This window comes from Nilaparvata lugens, chromosome X (genome assembly GCF_014356525.2).
Source record: "Nilaparvata lugens isolate BPH chromosome X, ASM1435652v1, whole genome shotgun sequence".
Classification (NCBI taxonomy): domain Eukaryota; kingdom Metazoa; phylum Arthropoda; class Insecta; order Hemiptera; family Delphacidae; genus Nilaparvata; species Nilaparvata lugens.
The window spans coordinates 48,478,198-48,502,245 of record NC_052518.1 but is presented as its reverse complement, the minus strand read 5'-3'; the positions used below and the strand labels follow the sequence as shown (position 1 = coordinate 48,502,245).

General features: G+C 35.7%; 2 protein-coding genes across 7 annotated transcripts in view; both read right to left on the bottom strand.

Annotated features, from left to right (window-relative positions):
• Nucleotides 1-23,695, bottom strand: part of LOC111051472 (PAX-interacting protein 1) — a 140,416-nt gene extending 116,721 nt beyond the window's left edge. For all 6 annotated transcript variants that reach the window (XM_039441277.1, XM_039441280.1, XM_039441279.1 and 3 more), the window contains exon 1: nucleotides 23,298-23,695. In XM_039441277.1, coding sequence (XP_039297211.1) covers nucleotides 23,298-23,384 — 87 coding nt within the window. In that variant the 5' untranslated portion in view covers nucleotides 23,385-23,695. The remainder of the gene's footprint in view (nucleotides 1-23,297) is intronic.
• Nucleotides 13,782-20,097, bottom strand: LOC120354321. Its single transcript, XM_039441285.1, has 2 exons — nucleotides 19,827-20,097; nucleotides 13,782-19,040 (listed from the first exon to the last, which is right to left on the bottom strand). Exons 1-2 carry the CDS (start codon nucleotides 19,884-19,886, stop codon nucleotides 18,624-18,626), a joined length of 477 nt encoding a protein of 158 aa, XP_039297219.1. The 5' UTR covers nucleotides 19,887-20,097; the 3' UTR covers nucleotides 13,782-18,623.
• Nucleotides 23,696-24,048: the final 353 nt, after the last annotated feature.

Genomic DNA, 24,048 nt, shown 5'->3' with positions numbered 1-24,048 from the left:
AAACGGAGGAAAATTGAGTTTTTAGAAACCACACAGTCATTTAGGGACAGGGCCGCCCAAAGAGCAGGGTGAACGGGGCGGTCGTCCCGGGCGCCGCGGCTAGGGGGGCGCCCCGGTCGTATAATGATTACCGCCCCGACATTATCAATTCAAGTACCTTTATTTCACCTTCACGTTAAGAGTTTTGAACCATTTTCTTATCAATCCATTTCTATGTATAACTCATTATAACTTGTGTAGTGTGAATTGTGGTATAAACAATAAAAACTTGACGTTCACTGACTAAACTTTGGTAAATACAGTCACTCTACGCATAGCATAGGCATATATTTTCCCAGTCATTGTGTGAGCCTGTGCGCACCCACTGCCCCTGCAACCTGCAAGGGCTATACTCTTTTCTAACATTGTATTCTGCAGGCTTATCATTGTCAATGTGTACAGAATACGACGTTGCATATACATAAGTGTAGGTCAGGTTGGGCAACATATAACACGTCAACGTCAGCGTGGGGCATACTATGCTAGGGAGTCTGTACGACGCAGTGGAAGCGGACGGTCGTGTTTTCAGGAGCTGTAGTGATAAGATAGCCTATCGGTTTTACTTGTCTGCCAGCTAATACTGTAGTTAGAGAATAATGTTACTAATAATTTTAACCTAACATTTGTTTAATACTTTATTATTTTCTTTCTCAAATACTGATCTCACTAACTCAAAAAATGTTATTTCAATAGATGTAACCTATTCAATTTCACTACATAAATTACAGTAAATTCCACTACTTAATAATTCGATTAAATAAAAGTTGTAACTCAAACCTCTTTCTCGTAATATGAAGCCTAAATAATGTACTGTGTGAATCCCTGATTGCTTCAATAGAGCAAACTAAATTTCCTTTCAAATAAAGTACTGTAACTAAACAAAAGCCAAAAATAGTAAATCTATAATATAAAAATACATATAAAATTTCAGTTGAGGTGAACCGAATTACTTACGCGTGGTTTCACTGTATAAAGTCATAAATATCTGAATTGGTTGTAGCATAAAATGGTTTAATTCTACTCTACACAGGTCGAAGCGGATATTCATTGGCAAGCTGCTTTGTAGGTTTGTAAACATTGCACCTTGCAACAGTCGCTCGTAGCCCGGGCCTGGACGGGGCACGACCGACACAAATCCGTTTCGTTTTTCTATTTTTCGCCTGTTTTGATCTTGTTTTATAACTATATTTTATGGTGTATATGTATACTATACTGTGTATACTATCTACTATTGAAATACTGCTCTTTCATGTGCAATTTTTCTTCCTGTCACATTAAATAATTTTCACGATTTATAGAGCCTAATATCAATAAAATAGACTGAATCCTTGATAAATAATCCTGTCAACAATATATTCATTCAGATGAAGTCCATTGGTAAACTGTTTAATCATAATATAAAGTCTTTCCAAGATAAATAGATAGATAAATACGAAATTGTTGTTCGCCCGTAAATATTGCAGCAGAATTATTGTTTTCATTGCAGTAAATTGTTGAACTATATTTCCTCCTAATTCATAGAATAGAACCTTTCTTATAAAACAGTTGACTCAATAATGATACTTTGATAGTGATGCTCTTATGATATAAATAGGTAGTCACAGCGTAATAATATTGTCATCTTTCTCTCTCTCTTCTTTCCTTTGTATCGGTCTTCCCATTGTTCTTTACCACTGATACGTTCGTTCAGGTGAAAAATAAAATTCTTTTCGTCTATAATCACTATCTAAATTTTCCCTGATAACAATAGAACTTTTTGTAATAACTTCGTTGACTCGAAACCAATAATGATACTTTGATAGTGATGCTCTTATGATATAAATAGGAAGTCACAGCGTAATAATATTGTCATCTTTCTCTCTCTTCTTTCCTTTGTATCGGTCTTCCCATTGTTCTTTACCACTGATACGTTCGTTCAGGTGAAAAATAAAATTCTTTTCGTCTATAATCACTATCTAAATTTTCCCTGATAACAATAGAACTTTTTGTAATAACTTCGTTGACTCGAAACTATTAATGATATATAACAAATAGTAATAGTATCTGCATGATACAGTGATAACAGTTGAAATGATATAACAGTTGAAATTTAATCTATTAAGTAATATTGTAAAAATTCAATAGTAATAAGCAATAAGAATAAGGAGCACAAATTAATCAGTAGTGATTTAATAGATGACTGCATAGCTTCTTCCACTCTGAGTATATTGGTGTTCAGTCATTTGTCACTGTTAATTTGCAAAACATGTCTGTCCGCACATACAAAAATGCGAGAAACAACACATGCATCTACCACGAAAAGCAGTGCTTTAGAAAAAGTTATAGTCTAAGCAATAGTGACCTTGTATGGAGATGTATTAATAAGGGTTGTACAAGCTCAATAACAACAGGTTGGTAGCGCTGGCTACCCGTTATGGTGTATTGGAAGTGTGCTCCGTAAAATTATGTGATTTTCGAGTAATTAATCTTTAATCTTCGTGAAATAAGTTCTTATAGTGTCTTATTATTGTGTTAGGTACCTGAATCACGTATCCAAGGTGTGCGAACTGGTGAGTTTAATGTATAACTCAAATGAAACACAACACACAGTGCTTGGTTAGCTTTGAAGCTCCATTTTTAGTTCTGGTTTTCACTTGCTAACTTTACGTGAAGTCAACAGATTGATGGCATAGATTGAACTGTATTGTTATCAATGTCTTATTATCAACCTGTACAACAGAGCTGAAGTGCCGGTGCAATCAGCTGTTAATATCAGCTGTTATTTCTGGCGCGCGTCTTTCTGTTACCATAGCAACCAGACACCGAGAAACATTCAAGCTCTAAACTTGAATTTTAAAAAACTTTTGAAGTGAAAATGCACTTACTTTATGTATAGTGACGATCGTTTCGACCTGTTGTTGGTCATCATCAGACTGTGGGAATTCACTCAGATGACAAGGCTATGTGTGGTAAGGGATGAAGGTGGTGGAATAGGTTGTGGTGGGGGTTGGGTTGGTGGATATTTAGTGCGGCGGTATTTTTGAACTTTGGACTATTTTGTCAAAGAGTGTGTGGGAAGAGAAATTTATTTGATCATTTAGGAGACTGTTGGGAAACTGTTTTGTGTGGTTGTAGATTTCGTATTGTTCTAATGCATTGAGTTTTCTGCTTTTTTGAGAGATATGGAGGATTTCAAGATTGGTGGCGATGTCTGTGTATGTGTGGTTTGTGGATATAATATGGTCAGCAAAGTTTGAGTGGCTATGTGGTTTATTAATGGCTCTGATGTGCTCTTTGTATCTTGTCTGAAAGTCACGTCCAGTCTGTCCGATATACAGTTTACTACAATCATTACATTTTAATTTGTAGATGCCTGGTTGCTCAAATCTCTGTTTGTTTGTTTGATAATTTTGAAAATGTTTCCTCAGTGAATTTGTTGTTTTAAAGGCAATTCTGTATTTGAGTTTTTTAAAAGATGATGCTACTTTCTGTGATTTTTTGTTGTAGTATGTGAGTGTGATAAATTTTTGGTCATTTTCCATATTATTTTTGGTTGATGATTTTGTTCTTATTTTGTGGAGTAGGTTGTCAACTAGAGTGGATGAGTATCCATTTTGTTGGGCAATGAATTTGATCGTGTTGAGCTCTTGGTTGTAATCAAATTGTGTCATGGGGATATTCAATAGTCTGTTGATCATATGGTGGAAAGCTGCATGTTTATGTTGGGTTGGGTGGTTGGAGGTATTGTGAATTACTGTGTCAGTTGTGGTAGGTTTCCTGTATATTTTAAATGTTTTGAAAGTATGGTTTTGTTTAAATATGGTGATGTCCAAGAAATTAATTGTATTATTGTTTTCCAGTTCTATGGTGAAGTGCAAGTTTGGGTGTATTTTGTTCAGTTTGGAGTGAAATATTTCAGTTTGTCTGGTGTTTCCTTTGTATAGAATGAAAATATCATCAACATATCTAAACCAGCTGATGATTCTGTCAAACTGATTGAGAATGTGTTTTTGTTCAATGTTGTGGATGAAGATCTCAGCTAAAATGCAAGAAATGGGGCTCCCCATGGGGAGACCGTTGGGCTGGAAATAATATTGGTTATTGTAACAGAAGTAATTCTGTGAGGTGACTAGGTTAGTGAGATTTACAATTTCATTGATATGTTCAGGTGGTGTATTATTCTGTTCTAGCATTGTTTTAAGGAATTTTACAGTTTCGGGGATTGGTACATTGGTGTATAAATTTGAAATGTCCAGTGAAGCTATTGTGGAGTTTTGTGGTATTTGGATTTTCTGAAGTTTTGTGGTGAGATCAATGTTGTTTTTCACTGCAGTATGATTATGAAAAGTTATGTTGTCTCTTATGGTGGTATCTAGTAGTTTGGCTAGTTTGTGGGCAGGTGCTGTTGTGTGATTGATCAGTGGTCTTATTGGTACATCTTGTTTGTGTATTTTTGGGAGGGCGTTGAGTCTGGGTGCTTGTGGGTTGATTTGTTTGAGAAACTTTTTCTGGTTGTTTGGGATTATGTGCTTGGTTTGGTTGATGGCATCTTTTATTTTTGTTTGATATGTGTGAGTTGGGTCAGTTGAGAGTTTGACTATGTTATTGTCATTGATGAATTTGTCTACTTTCTGGTCTATGTCTGTTTTATGCATTATAACTGTGATGTTGCCTTTGTCAGCATTAGTGATGACTAGGTTGTGTTGTTTCTGCTTGTTTTTTATGCTTTTCAATATCATGTGTTCTGGGTTGTTTTTTTCTGAGGGCTTGAAATTGTTTCTGTTTCTTGTTATGTCCTGTCTCAAGTATTCTTGGTCAGGTAGGGTAGTGTTGAAGCACCCAGACTCAACGCCCTCCCAAAAATACACAAACAAGATGTACCAATAAGACCACTGATCAATCACACAACAGCACCTGCCCACAAACTAGCCAAACTACTAGATACCACCATAAGAGACAACATAACTTTTCATAATCATACTGCAGTGAAAAACAACATTGATCTCACCACAAAACTTCAGAAAATCCAAATACCACAAAACTCCACAATAGCTTCACTGGACATTTCAAATTTATACACCAATGTACCAATCCCCGAAACTGTAAAATTCCTTAAAACAATGCTAGAACAGAATAATACACCACCTGAACATATCAATGAAATTGTAAATCTCACTAACCTAGTCACCTCACAGAATTACTTCTGTTACAATAACCAATATTATTTCCAGCCCAACGGTCTCCCCATGGGGAGCCCCATTTCTTGCATTTTAGCTGAGATCTTCATCCACAACATTGAACAAAAACACATTCTCAATCAGTTTGACAGAATCATCAGCTGGTTTAGATATGTTGATGATATTTTCATTCTATACAAAGGAAACACCAGACAAACTGAAATATTTCACTCCAAACTGAACAAAATACACCCAAACTTGCACTTCACCATAGAACTGGAAAACAATAATACAATTAATTTCTTGGACATCACCATATTTAAACAAAACCATACTTTCAAAACATTTAAAATATACAGGAAACCTACCACAACTGACACAGTAATTCACAATACCTCCAACCACCCAACCCAACATAAACATGCAGCTTTCCACCATATGATCAACAGACTATTGAATATCCCCATGACACAATTTGATTACAACCAAGAGCTCAACACGATCAAATTCATTGCCCAACAAAATGGATACTCATCCACTCTAGTTGACAACCTACTCCACAAAATAAGAACAAAAACATCAACCAAAAATAATATGGAAAATGACCAAAAATTTATCACACTCACATACTACAACAAAAAATCACAGAAAGTAGCATCATCTTTTAAAAAACTCAAATACAGAATTGCCTTTAAAACAACAAATTCACTGAGGAAACATTTTCAAAATTATCAAACAAACAAACAGAGATTTGAGCAACCAGGCATCTACAAATTAAAATGTAATGATTGTAGTAAACTGTATATCGGACAGACTGGACGTGACTTTCAGACAAGATACAAAGAGCACATCAGAGCCATTAATAAACCACATAGCCACTCAAACTTTGCTGACCATATTATATCCACAAACCACACATACACAGACATCGCCACCAATCTTGAAATCCTCCATATCTCTCAAAAAAGCAGAAAACTCAATGTATTAGAACAATACGAAATCTACAACCACACAAAACAGTTTCCCAACAGTCTCCTAAATGATCAAATAAATTTCTCTTCCCACACACTCTTTGACAAAATAGTCCAAAGTTCAAAAATACCGCCGCACTAAATATCCACCAACCCAACCCCCACCACAACCTATTCCACCACCTTCATCCCTTGCCACACATAGCCTTGTCATCTGAGTGAATTCCCACAGTCTGATGATGACCAACAACAGGTCGAAACGATCGTCACTATACATAAAGTAAGTGCATTTTCACTTCAAAAGTTTTTTAAAATTCAAGTTTAATTTTAATAGTGAAAAAGTATGGATATACAACAGAGTATTCAAGCTCTCTCACTGCGTTTAACCTTGGAAGTATATGAGCAGGCGCACAATCACTGCTATCTGTTATCTTTCTGTTTTTGGCTCACAGCTGCGAAAGTGAAACTGATCTGCGTAAACAATATAAATTCAATAACTAATAGCCTAATATGAAGGAACTTTGAGCGCGCATTTCAAATCATTTCAAAAAAATTCAGTTATTATTACGAGAAATATTAAACAGCCTACTATTGTTTCCTCTCATTTGCTTGGATTCTTAACAATATTGTTCCTTCTAATCCATTTCCATTCAGGAGCTTCCTTATACCTCGCCTTGATTGCTCTCTTGGCTATTTTTATAACTATCCTGCTCATTTTTTCCTCCTCTCAAACAATAGGGATCGCTGTCTAATCAACTCTTTGAATTTAAAGAACTTCTAACTTTAAATCGGCCTTCTGCTCTAGATTGTTTCTTTGATCAACGGAGTCATCTACAATCCACATTATGCATTCTGCAATAAGGAAATTTAAAACACAGAGAAGAAATGTTGCTATAGAGGTTGATGGTTACAGTTTTAGGAAGGATCGAATTATGGTGGATGGAAGAGTCTCGTGGAGATGTCTCAAAAATGGATGTTCAGTGACGTTGAAGACCAATGCTGAGATGGATAAAGTATTGGAAACAAATGGGGCGCACAATCACCCTGAGCCAGATTTGATTACCACGAACGAGGATGGTCTAAAAGATGTGTCTGCTTGCGAACAGTCATCTTATGCTGCGGTTGTCTCTTCTCCAGCTCTTTCCTCTCCAGCTAGGTGTGATATGGGAGTGAATACGCCTACTGCTAGAACTGTGAAGCCAGACACTGCACTTAACATTCGTGAACTGGAACTGTTGCAACAAAGAGACGATCTTATAGACTTCTCGATGGATTTGGAAGGCGAAATAAAGCAATTAAAGGTTGAAAATCAGAATCAGAGCGCTGAGCTTAATGAAAGATTGAGAGCACTTCAAGATGAGAATAAGGTCTTGTCAGAGAGAGTTATGCTAATGTCTACATCGATTGAGGCGCTAGAGGCAGACAACAGGACTCTGAGAAATGAGAAAATTACAGATGGTAAGGAGATTGATGAATGGAGGGCATCACATGATGGATTATTTATAAAATTGACGGCACTATTCAATGACCAATCTAAGGTTTCAAGAGTAAAAAATAATAGTAAAAAAACTAATTCGTCTCCTAGGAGGCGATCTGAGCTGCCCGATGATAGAAGTGAGGCTCGCAGAAGTGGTCACGATGCAGGAGAGTGTGAATCCGACCAATCCCCTTTCAATATCTTCGAGAACTCGAAGGCCCCTACGGATAAGTCGAAATTAGTTACAAGCAGAGTCTCCTCAATTCGTAATAAGTCTAGTAAAATAGCAATATTTGCAGACAGTCATGGAGAAAAATTGTTAATCTTGTCTCTAGGAAAGTGAACTGCAAGGTGTCTGGTATGATAAAGCCAGGAGCTGGATTCGAAGAAGTGACTGCTGGATGCATTAAGGAGAGTGATATGACGGAGCGTGACCTGGTTGTTTTAATCGGAGGAACAAATGACATGAACAATTTTAATTCAAATAAACTACTTAGTTCCATAAAAAAACTTCTTCCAAACTTGACGCATGTGAATGTTATAACTACGAATATTCCTAAAAGATATGATTTACCGTTCAGCTCCAATATTCAATACCAGATTGAGAGGACTAACATCGGAATTGCTAAAGTTTGTAGACGTTTGCTGGATGTGAATAGCCTGGGAAGGCGATTTCATACCGCATAGACTTCACCTCAACTTGATGGGAAAGCGCTACATCTCGGACTTCATTGGAAAATGGGTTGTGGAGACAGACAGAGAACCTGGACCTCCGATTGCAGTTGATAATAGTGGATGTGAGGCTGAGGAGGAAATTCCAGTTATAACAACGCAACAACCTTTTTTAGAAAGCGCTCAGCCTATAGAAAAAGCTCATATCTAGCTCATATCAACGTGGAACAACAAAGTACCTCACATGTTCCACAACGAAATCCTGTGTCAGCCAACTCTAGTGCTGCTCTTCCAGTGAACCCTGGTGTCAAAATTAACTTATTTCTGTGGAATTGTCAGGGTTTGTGCAATAAGTTTGAACTAATTGAACCCCAGGCTCAAGAAAATAATTTTGGCATAATTTGTCTCACTGAGCACTGGCTGCTAAGAGAGGAACTTGAACTCATAAAACTGCATGGCTATACACTAAGTAGTTCCTATTGTAGGCCGACGACGAACCGTGGAGGTTCGGCTATTTTCATTAATAATAAGTGATTGTCCTGGGAAATAGCCTCCAGAATTTGTAATTTATCTGTTATAAATGTATTTGAAGTTTGTGCTATATTTCTAGATAAGATAAGAACTATTGTTGTATGTCTTTACCGAGTACCTGACCCCAGTAACACTGTTACGTTTCTGGAAAAATTTAACGAGATGCTTTATGTTTTGTCTGAAATGAAGTATTGATTTGTGCAGACTTTAATTTGAACTTTAACGATAATCAGAATCCATTAACTACCGATTTTATGAATTTGCTTGCTTGTTATGGTATGCATACCATGATTCTCAATTAAATTACTAGGCCTAATAATAATAGTGACTCCGGCACTTGTATTGACAATTTCATCACGTCAATTCACCCCTCCAGATGGAATGCAGCAGTCTTACCGCAGACTGCATATGACCACCACGCAGTGACGGCTTCAATTAATCTAGACACAGTCTTGAAACGTGAACAAAGCTCACAACAAATTTCCATTAGAGTTATTAATTATGAATATGTTGGTCAGTTTAATGATCTCATGCAATCCATTGATTGGCGAAATGTGTATAGCTGTGATAATCCTAATGATAAGTTTTCTTTATTTTTTATATGTTTTTTTTTGCATGTTAACTGTTTATTTCCTGTGAAAACAATCAAGCCTAATAAACAGCGCTCCCCTGGTAAAGATTGGTACACTGATGAACTCACTGCTATGAAGGAAACCTGTTTATATCTTTATGAGTTAATAAAAAAATTTAATATAGATATACACAAAGAAATTTATAAGAATATGAAGTGTCTGTACAATAAGAAAGTGAAACAAGCAAAATTGAAATTCCATAATAATCTAGTCAATAATGCATGTAATAAACCCAAAATAATGTGAAGATAATAAATTAAAGACAACCTATCATTGAATAGTAAATCTGCTTCACGCCAAAAAAATGTGGACCTGAGTTCTGAGAACTTCAAAGTTTATTATGTTGACAGCATAGATGAGGTTCAGGCTGCAATACCAAATAGCTTAAATACTGTCTCCCACTATTTAAATAAAGTGGAAAAAGAGGTCCATCTTTCTCATTCCGTCATGAAGAAGAAATGTTTCTTGCATTGAACTCTCTAAGTAATAGTAGCTGTTTGGATATTTTTCATTTGAATTCCTTCATATGTAAAGCTAGCAGTCAGCAAATTTGTGAATTTCTTTGTCATATCTGTAATCATTGTATTGACTCCAGTACCTTTCCTAATATGCTCAAGCTGTCTAAAGTAGTGCCGATTTTTAAAAAAGGTGACCTACTATGTAGCCACCTATGTAGCCAACATATACGTCAAGCTACGTCAACCTATGTAGCAACTATAGGCCAATATCTATAGTACCAGTTTTTTCCAAGGTTTTTGAATTTTTAATAGCTCAGCAGATGGTTGATTTCATTGAGAAAAATAATTTGCTATCTTGCAGGCAATTTGGCTTCAGGAAAAACCACACTACAAGTCAGGCAGTTATGTCTTTCATTCAGGAAATATTAAATGGTATGGAAGGTAAAAAATCTGTGAACTTTAGACTATTTGATATGTCAAGAGCATTTGACACTGTCTCTCATGACATTCTACTTTCTAAACTTGAAAGTTTTGGTTTTAATTTTAGATCTGTAGCACTTATAAAGTCATATATAATGGACAGATTTCAGGCAGTGTATTTTAATCAAGATATGTCTGGTTACAAGCCTGTTACTAATGGAGTGCCCCAAGGTTCAATTCTAGGAACATTACTGTTTATTATCTATATGAATGATCTGCCAGGCAATATTGAGGATGAGAGCACAACTTGTTATATGTATGCAACCTTATTAAATGAAAAATTAGAACTGATGTCTGATTGGTGTAATGCTAATAAACTTGCTCTGAATTTGAACAAAACGCAAAACTTATCTGTATCTTATAATAACTTGAATTCAGGGCATTCTGTCAAATTTCTAGGCATCAATATACAAAGTAATATGAAATGGAAGTGTCATATTGACTGCACTATCCCCAAGGTAGCAAGAGGTGTTTTTATGTTGAGAAGATTAAAGGAAATAGTGTCTCAAAAAATTTTAGTAAATGTCTACTATAGTTATGTGCATTCACAACTTTTCTATGGAGCTATATTATGGGCCAATTGTAGTGATTCCCATTCACTTTTTGTGTTACAAAAAAGATCAATAAGAACCAGGTGTAAGGTTCCTCCCCTTACGCACTGCAAACCTCTAATTGTTAGATTGAGAATTATGTGTTTGCCGTGTATTTTTATTTTTCAATGTTTATTATTTGTAAAGACTAACTTGCTCTCATTCTCTAGTCATTTTGATGTTCACAACACAAGAAATAGGTTGAACCTTAGAAACGAATATTGTCGGTACAAATCTAGTCATATTAGTTTTAGGGCTTGTGCAATTAGGTTTTATAATCAGTTACCGTTACATATAAGAGGCTTACTAGTGAGTGAATATAAACTTAAAATTAAGGATTTTCTTATAAGAAACTGTTTTTATACCAATGATGAATATTTTGCCTTCAATATGGAGAATTTTTAAGACGTTGATGTGATGATTTCTTGTTGTTTTTATGTAGTATGATAATATATGTAATGATTCATGTAATTTTCTCATGACGTGGCCTATACAAATTGTAATTTGTCTTTGGCAATAAATGGATTTTGATTTGATTTGATTCGGTGTGTGTGAAAATTAAAGCGTGCACCGGCAAACATTCCAATCATGCAACACCTGCTACTACATCGAAGCTTATTAATTGTAATGAAGTAGAAAATGCGAAAATTACAAAAATATCAAACTTTGAAAATAGAATGTCTCTTGATTCAGTAATAAATAAGCACCGGAAAATTGATTCATGTGACGATTCAAACGGACGATTTGGTTCTCAAGGAGAAGGACGAACTGGTCTCTCGTGTGAATGAGCTTCTTGTTGATAGGGATGCACTCATACAAGAAATCCAAAATCTCGTTATCAATATTGCATACCTCATTGATTGCAATTAATAGTCCACACGACAGCTGATTTTTTACCAAATTACAATGGGATATAAATTGTATGCAAGTAATAATCCACTCGACAGCTGATTTATGATGTCTATAGTCTGATTTTTACGGTAATATTGGCGTTCGAAAGAGACTTCTTTTCCTTTTGTATTATCCTTAAAATCCAAAATTTCAAAAAACCTTGTATATACGTCGACGCGCAATTTAAAGAGGAATATAACATACCTGTCAAATTTCATGAAAATCTATTGCCGCGTTTCACTGTGAATGAGGAACATATAAACAAAATTATAAACATATTTTCAGATTCATCTTGCAATTCTCGAAGCAATGCAAAGTGAGAAAATTTGTGTCTTTTTAACAACCAGTCCCTACTCCAACGTGAACGATGAACTCTACCTTTCTTCCTATTTTTTAGACACAAAACAAAAGTGGCCAAGAGTACTAGCTCTTCCATAGTTGATGACGAACTGAGCTTGTGAGCACAAAAATAGGAAAACGGACGACATAAGACGGATACGTGTGGACGCAATTTTACATCCGTCTTTTGCTTGAACCAAGCGATCAGTGTTTTGCTTGAGCAAAAGAGTGATGGTAAACTTGAGCGTCTGGACCCGGCTTTATAGTCCAGTCAAGGAAAGGCTATGAAGGGAAATGTTTGAAAGAGAATTTTTGACCCTGCAGTTCTGTTTAGGGTAGTGAGGAGGTAAACATATCAAAAGTCCCCACCCCTACCCCATGTGTTAAGGGGGTGTGGGTGGTTCAAAGGTACCATTTTTTGGTTTCTCGCTTATAAATCGAAATCTATGAATCTCAGCTCATATAAATAAACTTAATGAGATAAGTTGTGTGTATTTTTGGGTTCAACATTTTATAAAATAACTTGATTAATTCAATATGAAGTGATAATTAAGTGTTATATTTAAATATAGTTTGGTGTTTTAATTTCTCTAAATTTAAAATGTTTAGCTTATATATATTTTTTTTGGACGAAAATTGAACTTGAACGTTTTACAGTAGAAACATAACCTATTTTTGGCATTTTATTAATTTATCTAAATTTGGGAATGGAATAGATTTGGGCCAAGCCTGTTGTTCCTTCCTAATCATATTTATATGATTTGTGATTCTATCCACGAATAAATAAATAAATCTTACGTACATAATTGTTATTTACAAAATTTAAGCTTACATAATTTCTTACAATATTCATCTCACAACTTTTTCTATACGGTATCTTCTCTAGTTTTCGAGATATCCACTCTTGAAGGTTTACATTTTTTTAAAAAACACGTTTACCTCCAATATATTCCAATTTTTGCTCTTATAACTTTTTTTAAAAATCGATGGGAAAAATCCATGATGATTATGAGCTTATAACGCATTGAATTGTCTTCAATTTGATGTATAATTTCACACTTATACGCATTTCCCTATAACTGTTGCAGCAGTATTAGTGTTGATTGTGAAATCTTCATTTTTTCAACAATAGACCAATTGACAAAGGAATTTGGAGGGAATGTTTTAGACACAATTTTTGATTTTGCAGCTTTGTTTAAGACTAGTTACGAGAAGAGCATATCAAAAGGCCCCATTCCTAACTCATGTGCTAAGGGGATGAGGGTGGTTTAAAAGTTGCATTTTTAGCGTTTTGCTCCCACGATCATATCTTGAGAACAATGTGTTCAACTGACATAACTAACTATTCAAAAATAAAGCTTAATAAATTCTCTACACTTTTTGTTCGCTGGAATTTTGTGATATTCCAAACAGTTACCAAGATATTCGCTCTTGAAGGCGTGTAATTGTTAAAATGACAGGTTTTTATCCAATGTTTTGCTCTTTCAGGGCTTATAAATCTCGAACAATGCATCATAAAAACTGATGCTTATCGAAGGTTTGTAGAGCATTGAATTCTCTTTGAAATGATGCATTATTTCACTATTCCAAGTTTTCCTTTCATTGTTATAGCAGCTTCAATGTAGGGGGTGAAATTTTCATTGCTGCAACAATTGATTGTTTGAAAATCACATTTGAAGGGGGGTGAGTGCAAACCCAGTAACGTTAATGCAGTAGGTTCCAATGAAATCATCACTGAACGCTGGCTGAGTGATTCAGAAATCTGGAACAAGCTGAGGGATCTGCACGAGGCAAAAGATGTCTGTTACGTATATATATACTGGTTCTTTAAATTAAAATATTTCAAACTACAAGTTTCAAATGCTCTGAAGTGGACTGTATAAAACGAATCAAATCTTTGAGTTGAATAATATATCCATTCAGGAAAACCACATACAAAGAACATAGAAATGGTACTCACCAAATCCCAAATCCAACATGTTGCGAATCGAATTGCTTGCCTACTTATATTTGAGGTAAAAGGTGGACAGTTGGATAGGATAGATGAGAGGAAAAAAAGGACAATATTTATGTACATGAATAAATGTATAGGCCGAATTTCCTATAATATTAAACGACACGAATATTTAGGCAGATTCAGGACGAATTTCCTGAATCTTAAAGCCTCAAGAGCAAGTACATAGCTGTACGAAAGCTAAATCCACACTGACTGGCAAACTATCCAGTGCGTGGAACAATAAATTGATGTGTAACAGATATTATAAAATTATAGAACTCTCTGCCATCTAGCGGTCAATGAGCAAATGAATACAATTTCAAATGGCCTCAACATCCCCCCCCCCTACTGAAAAGCAATTTTCAGACTAACTCGAAAAATAAAAAAAACTTATATATATACAACAAAAGCCATGACAACAAAAGTTGTTGGCAACGGGGACAATTTTGTTACCAGCCTTTTCAAAGGACTATTTTTCAACCGCACAAGTGCAACTCGCACTTGTCCATCAGCTACAGGGAAAACCTCTTCCACAATACCAATAGGCCACTGCAATGGTGGTGAGTTAGGCTGGTCGACAATTACTACGGTACCAATGGTGAGAGGGGGCGACGACTTAGTCCATTTTTTCCGTGTTTGTAACTCATGTAAATATTCCACTCTCCACCTGTTCCAGAATGATTGCACTAACTGATCAATTAGTTCATGTCGTGTGAAACGATTTACTGGAATATCAGTTACATCTCTCATAGGGAATGCTTTCAATGGCGTCAAGTTCAAAAAATGAGCAGGTGTCAGTGCGAGAGGTTCGCGCGGATCTTCACTTAATGGACTTAACGGCCTGGAATTCAAGACGGCCTCAACTTGCACTAACACTGTATTCAACTCTTCATAAGTGAGTAGTTGAGTACCGATCACTCGGAACAAATGCGATTTGACGGATTTGACATTGGCTTCCCAAATTCCACCAAAATGGGGAGAGCCTGGAGGGATAAACTTCCAATCTAAACGATACTCTGCCAATTCGTTCATGAGAGAGTTTTGAAATTCAGTCAAATTCAATAACTGCAATAATTTTTGTAACTGTTCATAGGCACTGACAAAATTTGTGCCACAGTCAGAGTACATAACCCTACAAGGGCCTCGATGAGAAAGGAAATGGCGAAATGCTGATAAAAACATAGTTGTTGATAGATCTGAAACTAATTCAATATGAACGGCCTTGGTTGCCATGCAAATGAAAAGACAAATATATGACTTACAAATGAACGGATTTCGCCTTCTGGCCATAGTGATCCGAATGGGTCCACAATAATCAACTCCACACGTAGCAAACGGTTTAGATGATAGCACTCAGCATGACGGTCAATTGCCCATTTTTGGTGGTATTGTGGTAGGGCGAAAGCGGAAACACTTGTTACATTGGCGAATGCAATTTCTTATCACCACCCGAGCTGATACGATCCAAAATTTTTGTCTCATAAGTACGTTGAATTCGTGTAAAATATTGTTCAAGTTTAGCTCGTTTGAGCTTCAACTTTCTGTCACTCATGATTGGATAATATTTAATTATTTTCATTAATCATAATGAGATTACGATAACAAGAATGAACGATTTCGAACGAGAACGAAATGATAATCATAGAACAACGATTGTACAGAGAAATCACAAATACAAAGTAGGAATAAGTGATAATTTTATCTGCAGTGCTGAACAATGAGTTTCTGTTGAGCAAGCAGTTACAACACAAATGCACAGTACTGTCTGCGACGCAATGACTGGCATGATAATGATACATATTTCGAAATCAATTCTAGAATGCAAATTGAATTGAATATATTGAAAAATGAATGCCAAAATAAATGAGACGATCCAGTCCGGTTGACCAGAATGTTACGTATATACTGGTTCTTTAAATTAAAATATTTCAAACTACAAGTTTCAAATGCTCTGAAGTGGACTGTATAAAACGAATCAAATCTTTGAGTTGAATAATATATCCATTCAGGAAAACCACATACAAAGAACATAGAAATGGTACTCACCAAATCCCAAATCCAACATGTCGCGAATTGAATTGCTTGCCTACTTCTATTTGAGGTAAAAGGTGGACAGTTGGATAGGATAGATGAGAGGAAAAAAGGACAATATTTATGTACATGAGTAAATGTATAGGCCGAATTTCCTATAATATTAAACGACACGAATATTTAGGCAGATTCAGGACGAATTTCCTGAATCTCAAAGCCTCAAGAGCAAGTACATAGCTGTACGAAAGCTAAATCCACACTGACTGGCAAACTATCCAGTGCGTGAAACGATAAATTGATGTGTAACGGATATTATAAAATTATAGAACTCTCTGCCATCTAGCGGTCAATGAGCGAATAAATACAATTTCAAATGGCCTCAACAATGTCCTTATATTACATCCAATTATTTGCACACAAATCATTCTTGCCAATAACGATAATGATTCCATTGATAGTATAGAAAATTTTAACCCTTTTGACTATAAATTAATATTGGCCCCAATCTCAAACTCCAAAATAGACACTGTGAATGGTGGAAATACTGAAGGATCTCACTGGAGTCTGATAGCTATAAAGCTGCCAGACAAAGTCTTCTTACATTTTGACTCTGCACCCAGATTGAACAATGATTCAGCAACTGTTTTCTATGAAAGGCTTTCCAAATTGATGAATATAGTGAGCACATCATCTTTCAAACAATCCCAGTGTAGGCAGCAGGAAGATTCTCACTCGTGTGGTTGGGAAGTAAAAAATGCAAAACTCCTGGTGAACCTATTGAGAGAGAATCCAGAGTTTCTAGCTGGGAATAAATGGTTGGACTTGAATATTGATTTTCCAAGTAGGCCTAATATTGAGAGTGAAGCTGATGAAAATGATTTTTTCTACAACTGTGCGTAAAGAAAGAATTTAAATGCTCGATTCTCCTTGTAAAACAGCTTATTTCTGAGGAGAATCTACTTTTTCGCTTGCTAACCATCCGCGCATGAGCAGTAGATTTACTTTATGCTTCCAAATCATTTGTGCATGCGCAGAAGAATTTCTTTATGCTCCCTAATCAGCTGATTGTAAGCAGCTCGCCAAAAAGTCAGATCTTAACCTAAAAAGTCGGTAATTGTAACTCCGCCGATATAAATAATTTAACAGGTTTGGGCAGTTGTAGAAAAAAGGTTGTATGTAATGCTTCTTTATCGCTCTTGCAAAATTATCACGCGATGCGTGAGCGATAAAGTTGCGCATTATGCTCTTAATAAATAAATAGCTATTTTATTAAAGCACACAAAGCTATCGAAAACCTTGAGAAAGAGGGTTATTTTGTAATCCCTTACAGTGACAAAAAAGAAATGTCTACCATTTGGCATTTGTCTACCAAGGGGTGAGAACATTTCTGTAATTACACTCAATGGTATGACAAGCTATAATGGTCATACATTTCCTAGAATAGAATCACTTGAGTTTTTGTCAGATGTATAGAAAAACTTGGAAGACTCCTCCTTTACACAAAAAGAAGTGGAGCAGTATAATAACATTACAATGCTGGAAATCAAAGGTAAAGTGAAAGTAGGGAATTGCAGAAGATTGGAGGAGTTACAAGAAGGGGCAGAATTGGTCATTATTGCAATCAAAAAGGTATACTGTAGGAACAAGAGTCGGTATATTTTACAGTTTGAAAACCTGGAAGCATTGTATTTGTCAAACTATTGGTTAGAGGAAGAATTTGAGAACCCCAATATAGATTTGAATTATAAAATTAGAATCAAGCTAGATGTTTTGAAATATACACCCAGTAGGAATAAGGAAAGAGTTACTTTCTGTATCTGATTGACGAAGATATGCCTTGATGTGTGTATAATAATTAAAAAAAAGAAAATTATTGTAACCTTGTGTGTTAGCTCTTGATACCCATTCTATCCTATCCAAAGATATAAATTTCCAATAAGATGAGATTGAGACTCAATTCTCAAAGTCAAGTATCATTTATTTAGTAATGCACTCAGCAATGTTCACAGTGCCCCACATTCACATTAATCAACTTGCAAGAATGCCTACAATAGAGGTATGTGTTAACTCTGCTCTACACTTTGCACTCAAGTTTACTTACAGATATCACACTGCCTACATTTGGCATTGTGAGATAAGAGATGACTCATGCAAAAAAGGAAAATTGGGAATAAATTATTATTGCAAAACATTGTGCAATTGGTATGAGTATAGTATAGTTTGGTGTGACTCTCACTCACTCACTCTCTCAGTCACTGTTTTATTCTCTCACTCACTGTTTCACCCTACAGTGGGAACTTTTTTTGAGGTGAGGGGCATAATTGGGAACATTTTATTAGCACTTTACAATGTACTAGTTTTCATCTTTTTTTTATCGTTGACTCTGCCTTATTGTCCAACTCCTCATTTTTCAGCAGCTTCACCCTATGTGTTCGCCCTTCTGGAGACACTTTGATGCTGTAGCCAGTCATGTCCACTGTCTCGCTGCTTGTGATGCTCTTGAACATTGTTGTGATGTAAATCTTTGGTAGGTAGATCGATAATATGTCGTTCTCCCGCTCCACATGGGCTATGATCCTCACGCCATAGTCTGGATGTTTCTCACTCTGACATCTCTTGACGCAAAGTAGGTTGTATGGACGTTCATACTCCAGCTCCTTGATGTTGCCCATTACAAGCGGTTTCATTTCAATGGCATCTATATATATTTGGTATGCTATGCTGGAGCCGCCATCAGTGGAGGTATTAGTGGCAGCAGGAGAATTGCTGTTCAACATCTGTAACATACATACAAGCAGATTAATAATAATACACAATGACTAGAATCTAGAGTGATAGGTCCTCTCTTAGTTATGTGTCCTCCATGGTCATCTAGAGAAATATGCCCCCTTATCTAGAGTGGAAGCCTCTCACTTGAGCGATAAGCCCCCATGAACATCTTGGGCTAGAATGATAGGCCCCACATGGACATCTTAGAGCGATATGTCTCCATGGACATCTTGATCTGGAGTGATAGGCCCTCATGAACATCTTGGAGTGATAGGTCTCTCATGGACACATTGATCTAGTCCCCCTAATCTAGAATGTTACGTCCCCTAATATAGAGTGATAGACCCCGTGGGCATCTTGGAGCGATATGTCCCCATCTTTGAGTGATAGGTCCCTCATGGACACATTGATCTAGTCCCCCTATTCTAGAGTGACACAGGTCTCCATGACCATCATAATATAGAGTGATGGATCCTGTGGGCATCTTGATCTAGAGTGATAGGTCCTCCATGGAGGCCTCTATTCATGCAATTTACTCTATATGCTTGAAACCAATAATATTTTATCCATCAATCAATATCCCAAATCTAGGTTGAACTTAGAAACAATGACTAAAATGAAAATTCCAAATTCAGGTTAAGTCAGAGAAGTTACTAGTAACTTCAACATACCTAACCTAACCAAAATATATTAAATTCCTGGAAATATACTCTATACACATTGTTAAGAGGAAACATGGAGAAGTTCTACAAAAAATATAAGCTTAATATTAAAACAATATGATAAACACTTACTTTGCTTTTCACTGTGATGATCTCCAACTGATGATGGCTTGAATTTAAATTCTTCTGCATTGTAATGTGCACAACTACACTGTTTGCAGGATGATTGCAGGAGAGGCCAGGAGAGGCTGAATGATCTCTCCCTTATACAGTATACACCAGCCGCTCCCCACCACATTCCATCAACTCAATGTCTTACAATGTGGGTCAGTTTTTCTCAATTATCTTGTTGATCAAGATGGTTATCAAAAAATATCAAATGAATTTCTTATTTTTCTCATCAAAATACAACGATTGCGATAGAAAATAATTTTTTCAATTAAAAACAATTTTTTATAATTTCCAAATATTTTACCCATTAAACCCTTCTTATTGGAGTTATCAAAAAATGTCAAAGTCTTTTCTTATTCTGCAGTTGAGATACATAATATCCATATATTTTTGAATGATATTTTCAAAAAAAATATTTAGAGTAAATTTTTTTCAGTCTTACAATGTGAGTCAGTTTTTCTCAATTATCTCGTTAATGAAGAAAGTTATCAAAAAAATTCAAAGAAATTTCTTATTCTTCTCATTAAAATACATCGATTGCGATAGAAATTTTTTTAAATAATTTTTTATAATTTCCAAATATTTTACTAATTAAAACCCTTCTTATTGGAGTTATCGAAAAATTTCAAATGAAATTCTTATTCTTCTTATCAAAATACATCAATTGCGATAGAAAATATTTTTTTATAATTTCCAAATATTTTACCCATTAAACCCTTCTTATTGGAGTTATCAAAAAATGTCAAAGTCTTTTCTTATTCTGCGGTCAAGATACAAAATATCCATATATTTTTTCCATTCTTACAATGTGAGTAAGTTTTTCTCAATTATCTCGTTAATCAAGATAGATAGTTATACAAAAATTCTTATTCTCCTCATCAAAATACATCGATTGCGATAGGAAATATTTTTTTTAATTAAGAATAATTTTTTATAATTTCCAAATATTTTACCCATTAGCACCCTTCTTATTAATTATCGAAAAATGTCAAAGGTCTTTTCTTATTCTGCTGTCAAGTCACATAATAACCATATATTTTTTAACGATATTTAAAAACAAAATTATTTAGAGGGAATTTTTTCAAAGTCTTACAATAGGGGTCAGTTTTTCTCAATTATCTCGTTAATTAGGATAAATATAAAAAAATCAAATGAATTTCTTATTCTTCTCATCAAAATACATCAATTGTGATAGAAAATTATTTTTTTTTAATTGAAAATATTTTTTTATAATTTCCAAATATTTTACCCATTAACACCCTTATTATCATAGTTAACGAAAAATGTCAAAGGACTTTTCTTATTCTGTAGTTGAGATATATAATACCTATATATTTTCTATGGTATTTCCAGGTATTTTTCAATTTTGGGAATTTTGGGATGGTGGTGGTCGAGTGGTGGGTGATGAGTGGGGGTGGGGGAGTTAGGTTGGGTTGGGTTAGTTCTGTTATGATTAGGTTTGGTGACCTTTGACCTTGCGCCAGAAGGAACAAAATCTAACTACTATCGTACTCAAGAATGTGTTGAAAACCAGAATTCACCCACAGTTTCCATGCTTGTCGTAGGAGGCGACTAAAATGGACCTCAAGGCAACTCCAGAAGTTGCCTTGCCTTCAAACCCAAGGGATCTGCCCCATCAGGGCAGTTTCAGACAGGCAAAAAGAAAAACCCAACAGGCAAGAGATGGGTGAAACTACAGGCACAAGTGTGGGTCAAGAGGCTGAGTCGAGGGTGGCCGGGCGCCCTAGAGGCAGTTTGGCGTCCCCTCTCTCAGAGGAAGGACCTACAAAAAGGCCAGGAGTGGAGCTCACGTAGGTCACGAGTTTGTGGGTGGAGAGGCCAAAACTCACCACTGGTACAAGAAGGGCAGCCATTCAGGCAAAACTTCTTGGGAGAGGTGAGGCTTCTGACCCTGCGAAGTTTGATTGATTGATTGATTGAGTACTTTATTTATGTAGATTACAATATATACTGACTTATACACTTATATACAATAGCTTACAATACAGCAAAATATAGATGAATTTACATAATATAGACTAAGAAAATAATTATTGAACTGTATATGATATGAAAAAGCAATTTGTAATATAATAACTATAGATAATAATTATATTGTTATGCATCTACATAAATTGGCGGAGCTTTGGACATATCAATGTCCATTCTTCGGAAAGAATATTAAAAATATCCTCCCCACTAACTCTCTACCGAATTTTTTAGAGGGGCAAAAAGAAAAAACCCAAGAGACCAGTGATGGGTGAAACTCCAGGCACAAATGTGGGTCAAGAGGCTGAATCAAGGGTGGCCGGGTGCCCTAGAGGCAACTTGGCCGCCCCTTCCTCAGCGGAAGGACATACAAAGAAGGCCAGGAGTGGAACTCACTTAGGTCACGAGGACTAATTAGTCTGAAGAGACTGTCAAACATAGCACACTTGATTGTTACAAGGATTGCAACCAGGTGATGAATGGAATATTTGTATAGGGAAAAACTCCTGGTTCTTGTAAAGGACATAGGTATTGGTTTGCCTAACTAACATACTACTTGGGAACACAATAAGCTTCGGTTGACGTGTTGGGTTCTTTGAACCTTTGGATCCTTGAATTTATCCCTTCAAAAACAATAAACAGTTCGACCTCGACATTGACCTTCCTTTTTTGTGTTAGAGATAAATCAACATCATCAGACGTAATAATATCACCGACGGTATATTTTCAACAATTTCTAAGCTTTAGTGTGAAGATAAGTCCGTTAACACAAAGCGATTTATAAACATGTGTTTGAACCGGCAACTGGTCAAGTTCATTTAGTCACGCATTCCATTATAATAGGTGATTGTCACGTTTTGAAATTGTTCTACTAGGCCTATTTTCACTCGTTTATTCTAATTGATCACTAATTACGTCCAACTTGCTATCCGTTCTAAAATTTTAATTAAAACTTAGAATTGTTCGTTGTATCCCTAACCTTCAATTTACACAGTAGGCCTACCACGAAATTCCATCACCCAAGTTTTGAATTTTCTTAAATTCTCTTGTCGTTATTTTTACGCATATATTGTTTAACCATTAACAACAAAAGCCATCACAATTTAAAAACAATTCAAGACAGGAGCTACACTGAGACTCGTTGATTAACATCTACCAGTCGTGAAAACCAGGCTTCTTAACAGATATCCTAAACAGACTTCGTAACAAATTTTCAAGTGAGGAATCAAACTTTTAATTTTAATTAATCAAAAAAATTTTCGTGTCTAATTTGATTTTCCATTACAAATTCAACGTTCAAAAATTGTAAATAGGCTACTACAACTATTCCGTGATACGGCGATTTTGGAGCTTGAATGAAAAAGGCTTCAGAATTCAGAAGTTTGAATGAAAATTATTAATCTATCAATAACACTGTAAGAAATCGCTGGCATGTTTACTCACCTCTTGACTGACTGTACCACTGATCTTGTATTTTACACTTTTGAAAAGTGCTTCTTCGCTGGGATCCTTTTCTCCTGTTTCACTCATAGTTGATGTAGGCTACTATTAGTAAATAGCAAATAATACAAAACAAGCAATGCAGCCAGCCAGATCACACGATAATAATATTATATAACCATGAATATGAATGAGAGACGGAATATTAAATAAAATAACACTTAACCCGAGGCAATTTCTTTAAATTTAAAGTTAACTTATTACTAATCATCTCAACGCTAAACATTCCAGATTCGTTTGGTATTCGGTAATTTTGGTTTGGTCACAGTATACATACAGTACGGAAACTTGGCTATACCCTGACGCCAAAATCCGCCATCTTGTTAGGAAGCGCCGCATTGTAATAGTATTGATGTCTAGAATGATGTCAGTTCGGATCACTTTAATGATCCGGATCAATTGATCTCATTCACTGCCACGAGCCAATCAGAAGACTTCCAAGGAACTTGGAACTTCCCAAGGTCACGTGACGTGTTTAGTATTGGGGTCATGTAAAAAGCAATGGTAAGATAGGCGTTTGATTACAAGTTTCCATTCTGTATCTATTCTGTGGTTTGGTTATGGATGGTTGGCTTGGCTTGGACGTAGTATACATACAGTATGGAAACTCGGCTAGTACCCTGGCACAAAAATCCGCCATCTTGTTAGGAAGTTTTGCATTGTTATATAGTGAGGTCCACGTTATAATGGCAGT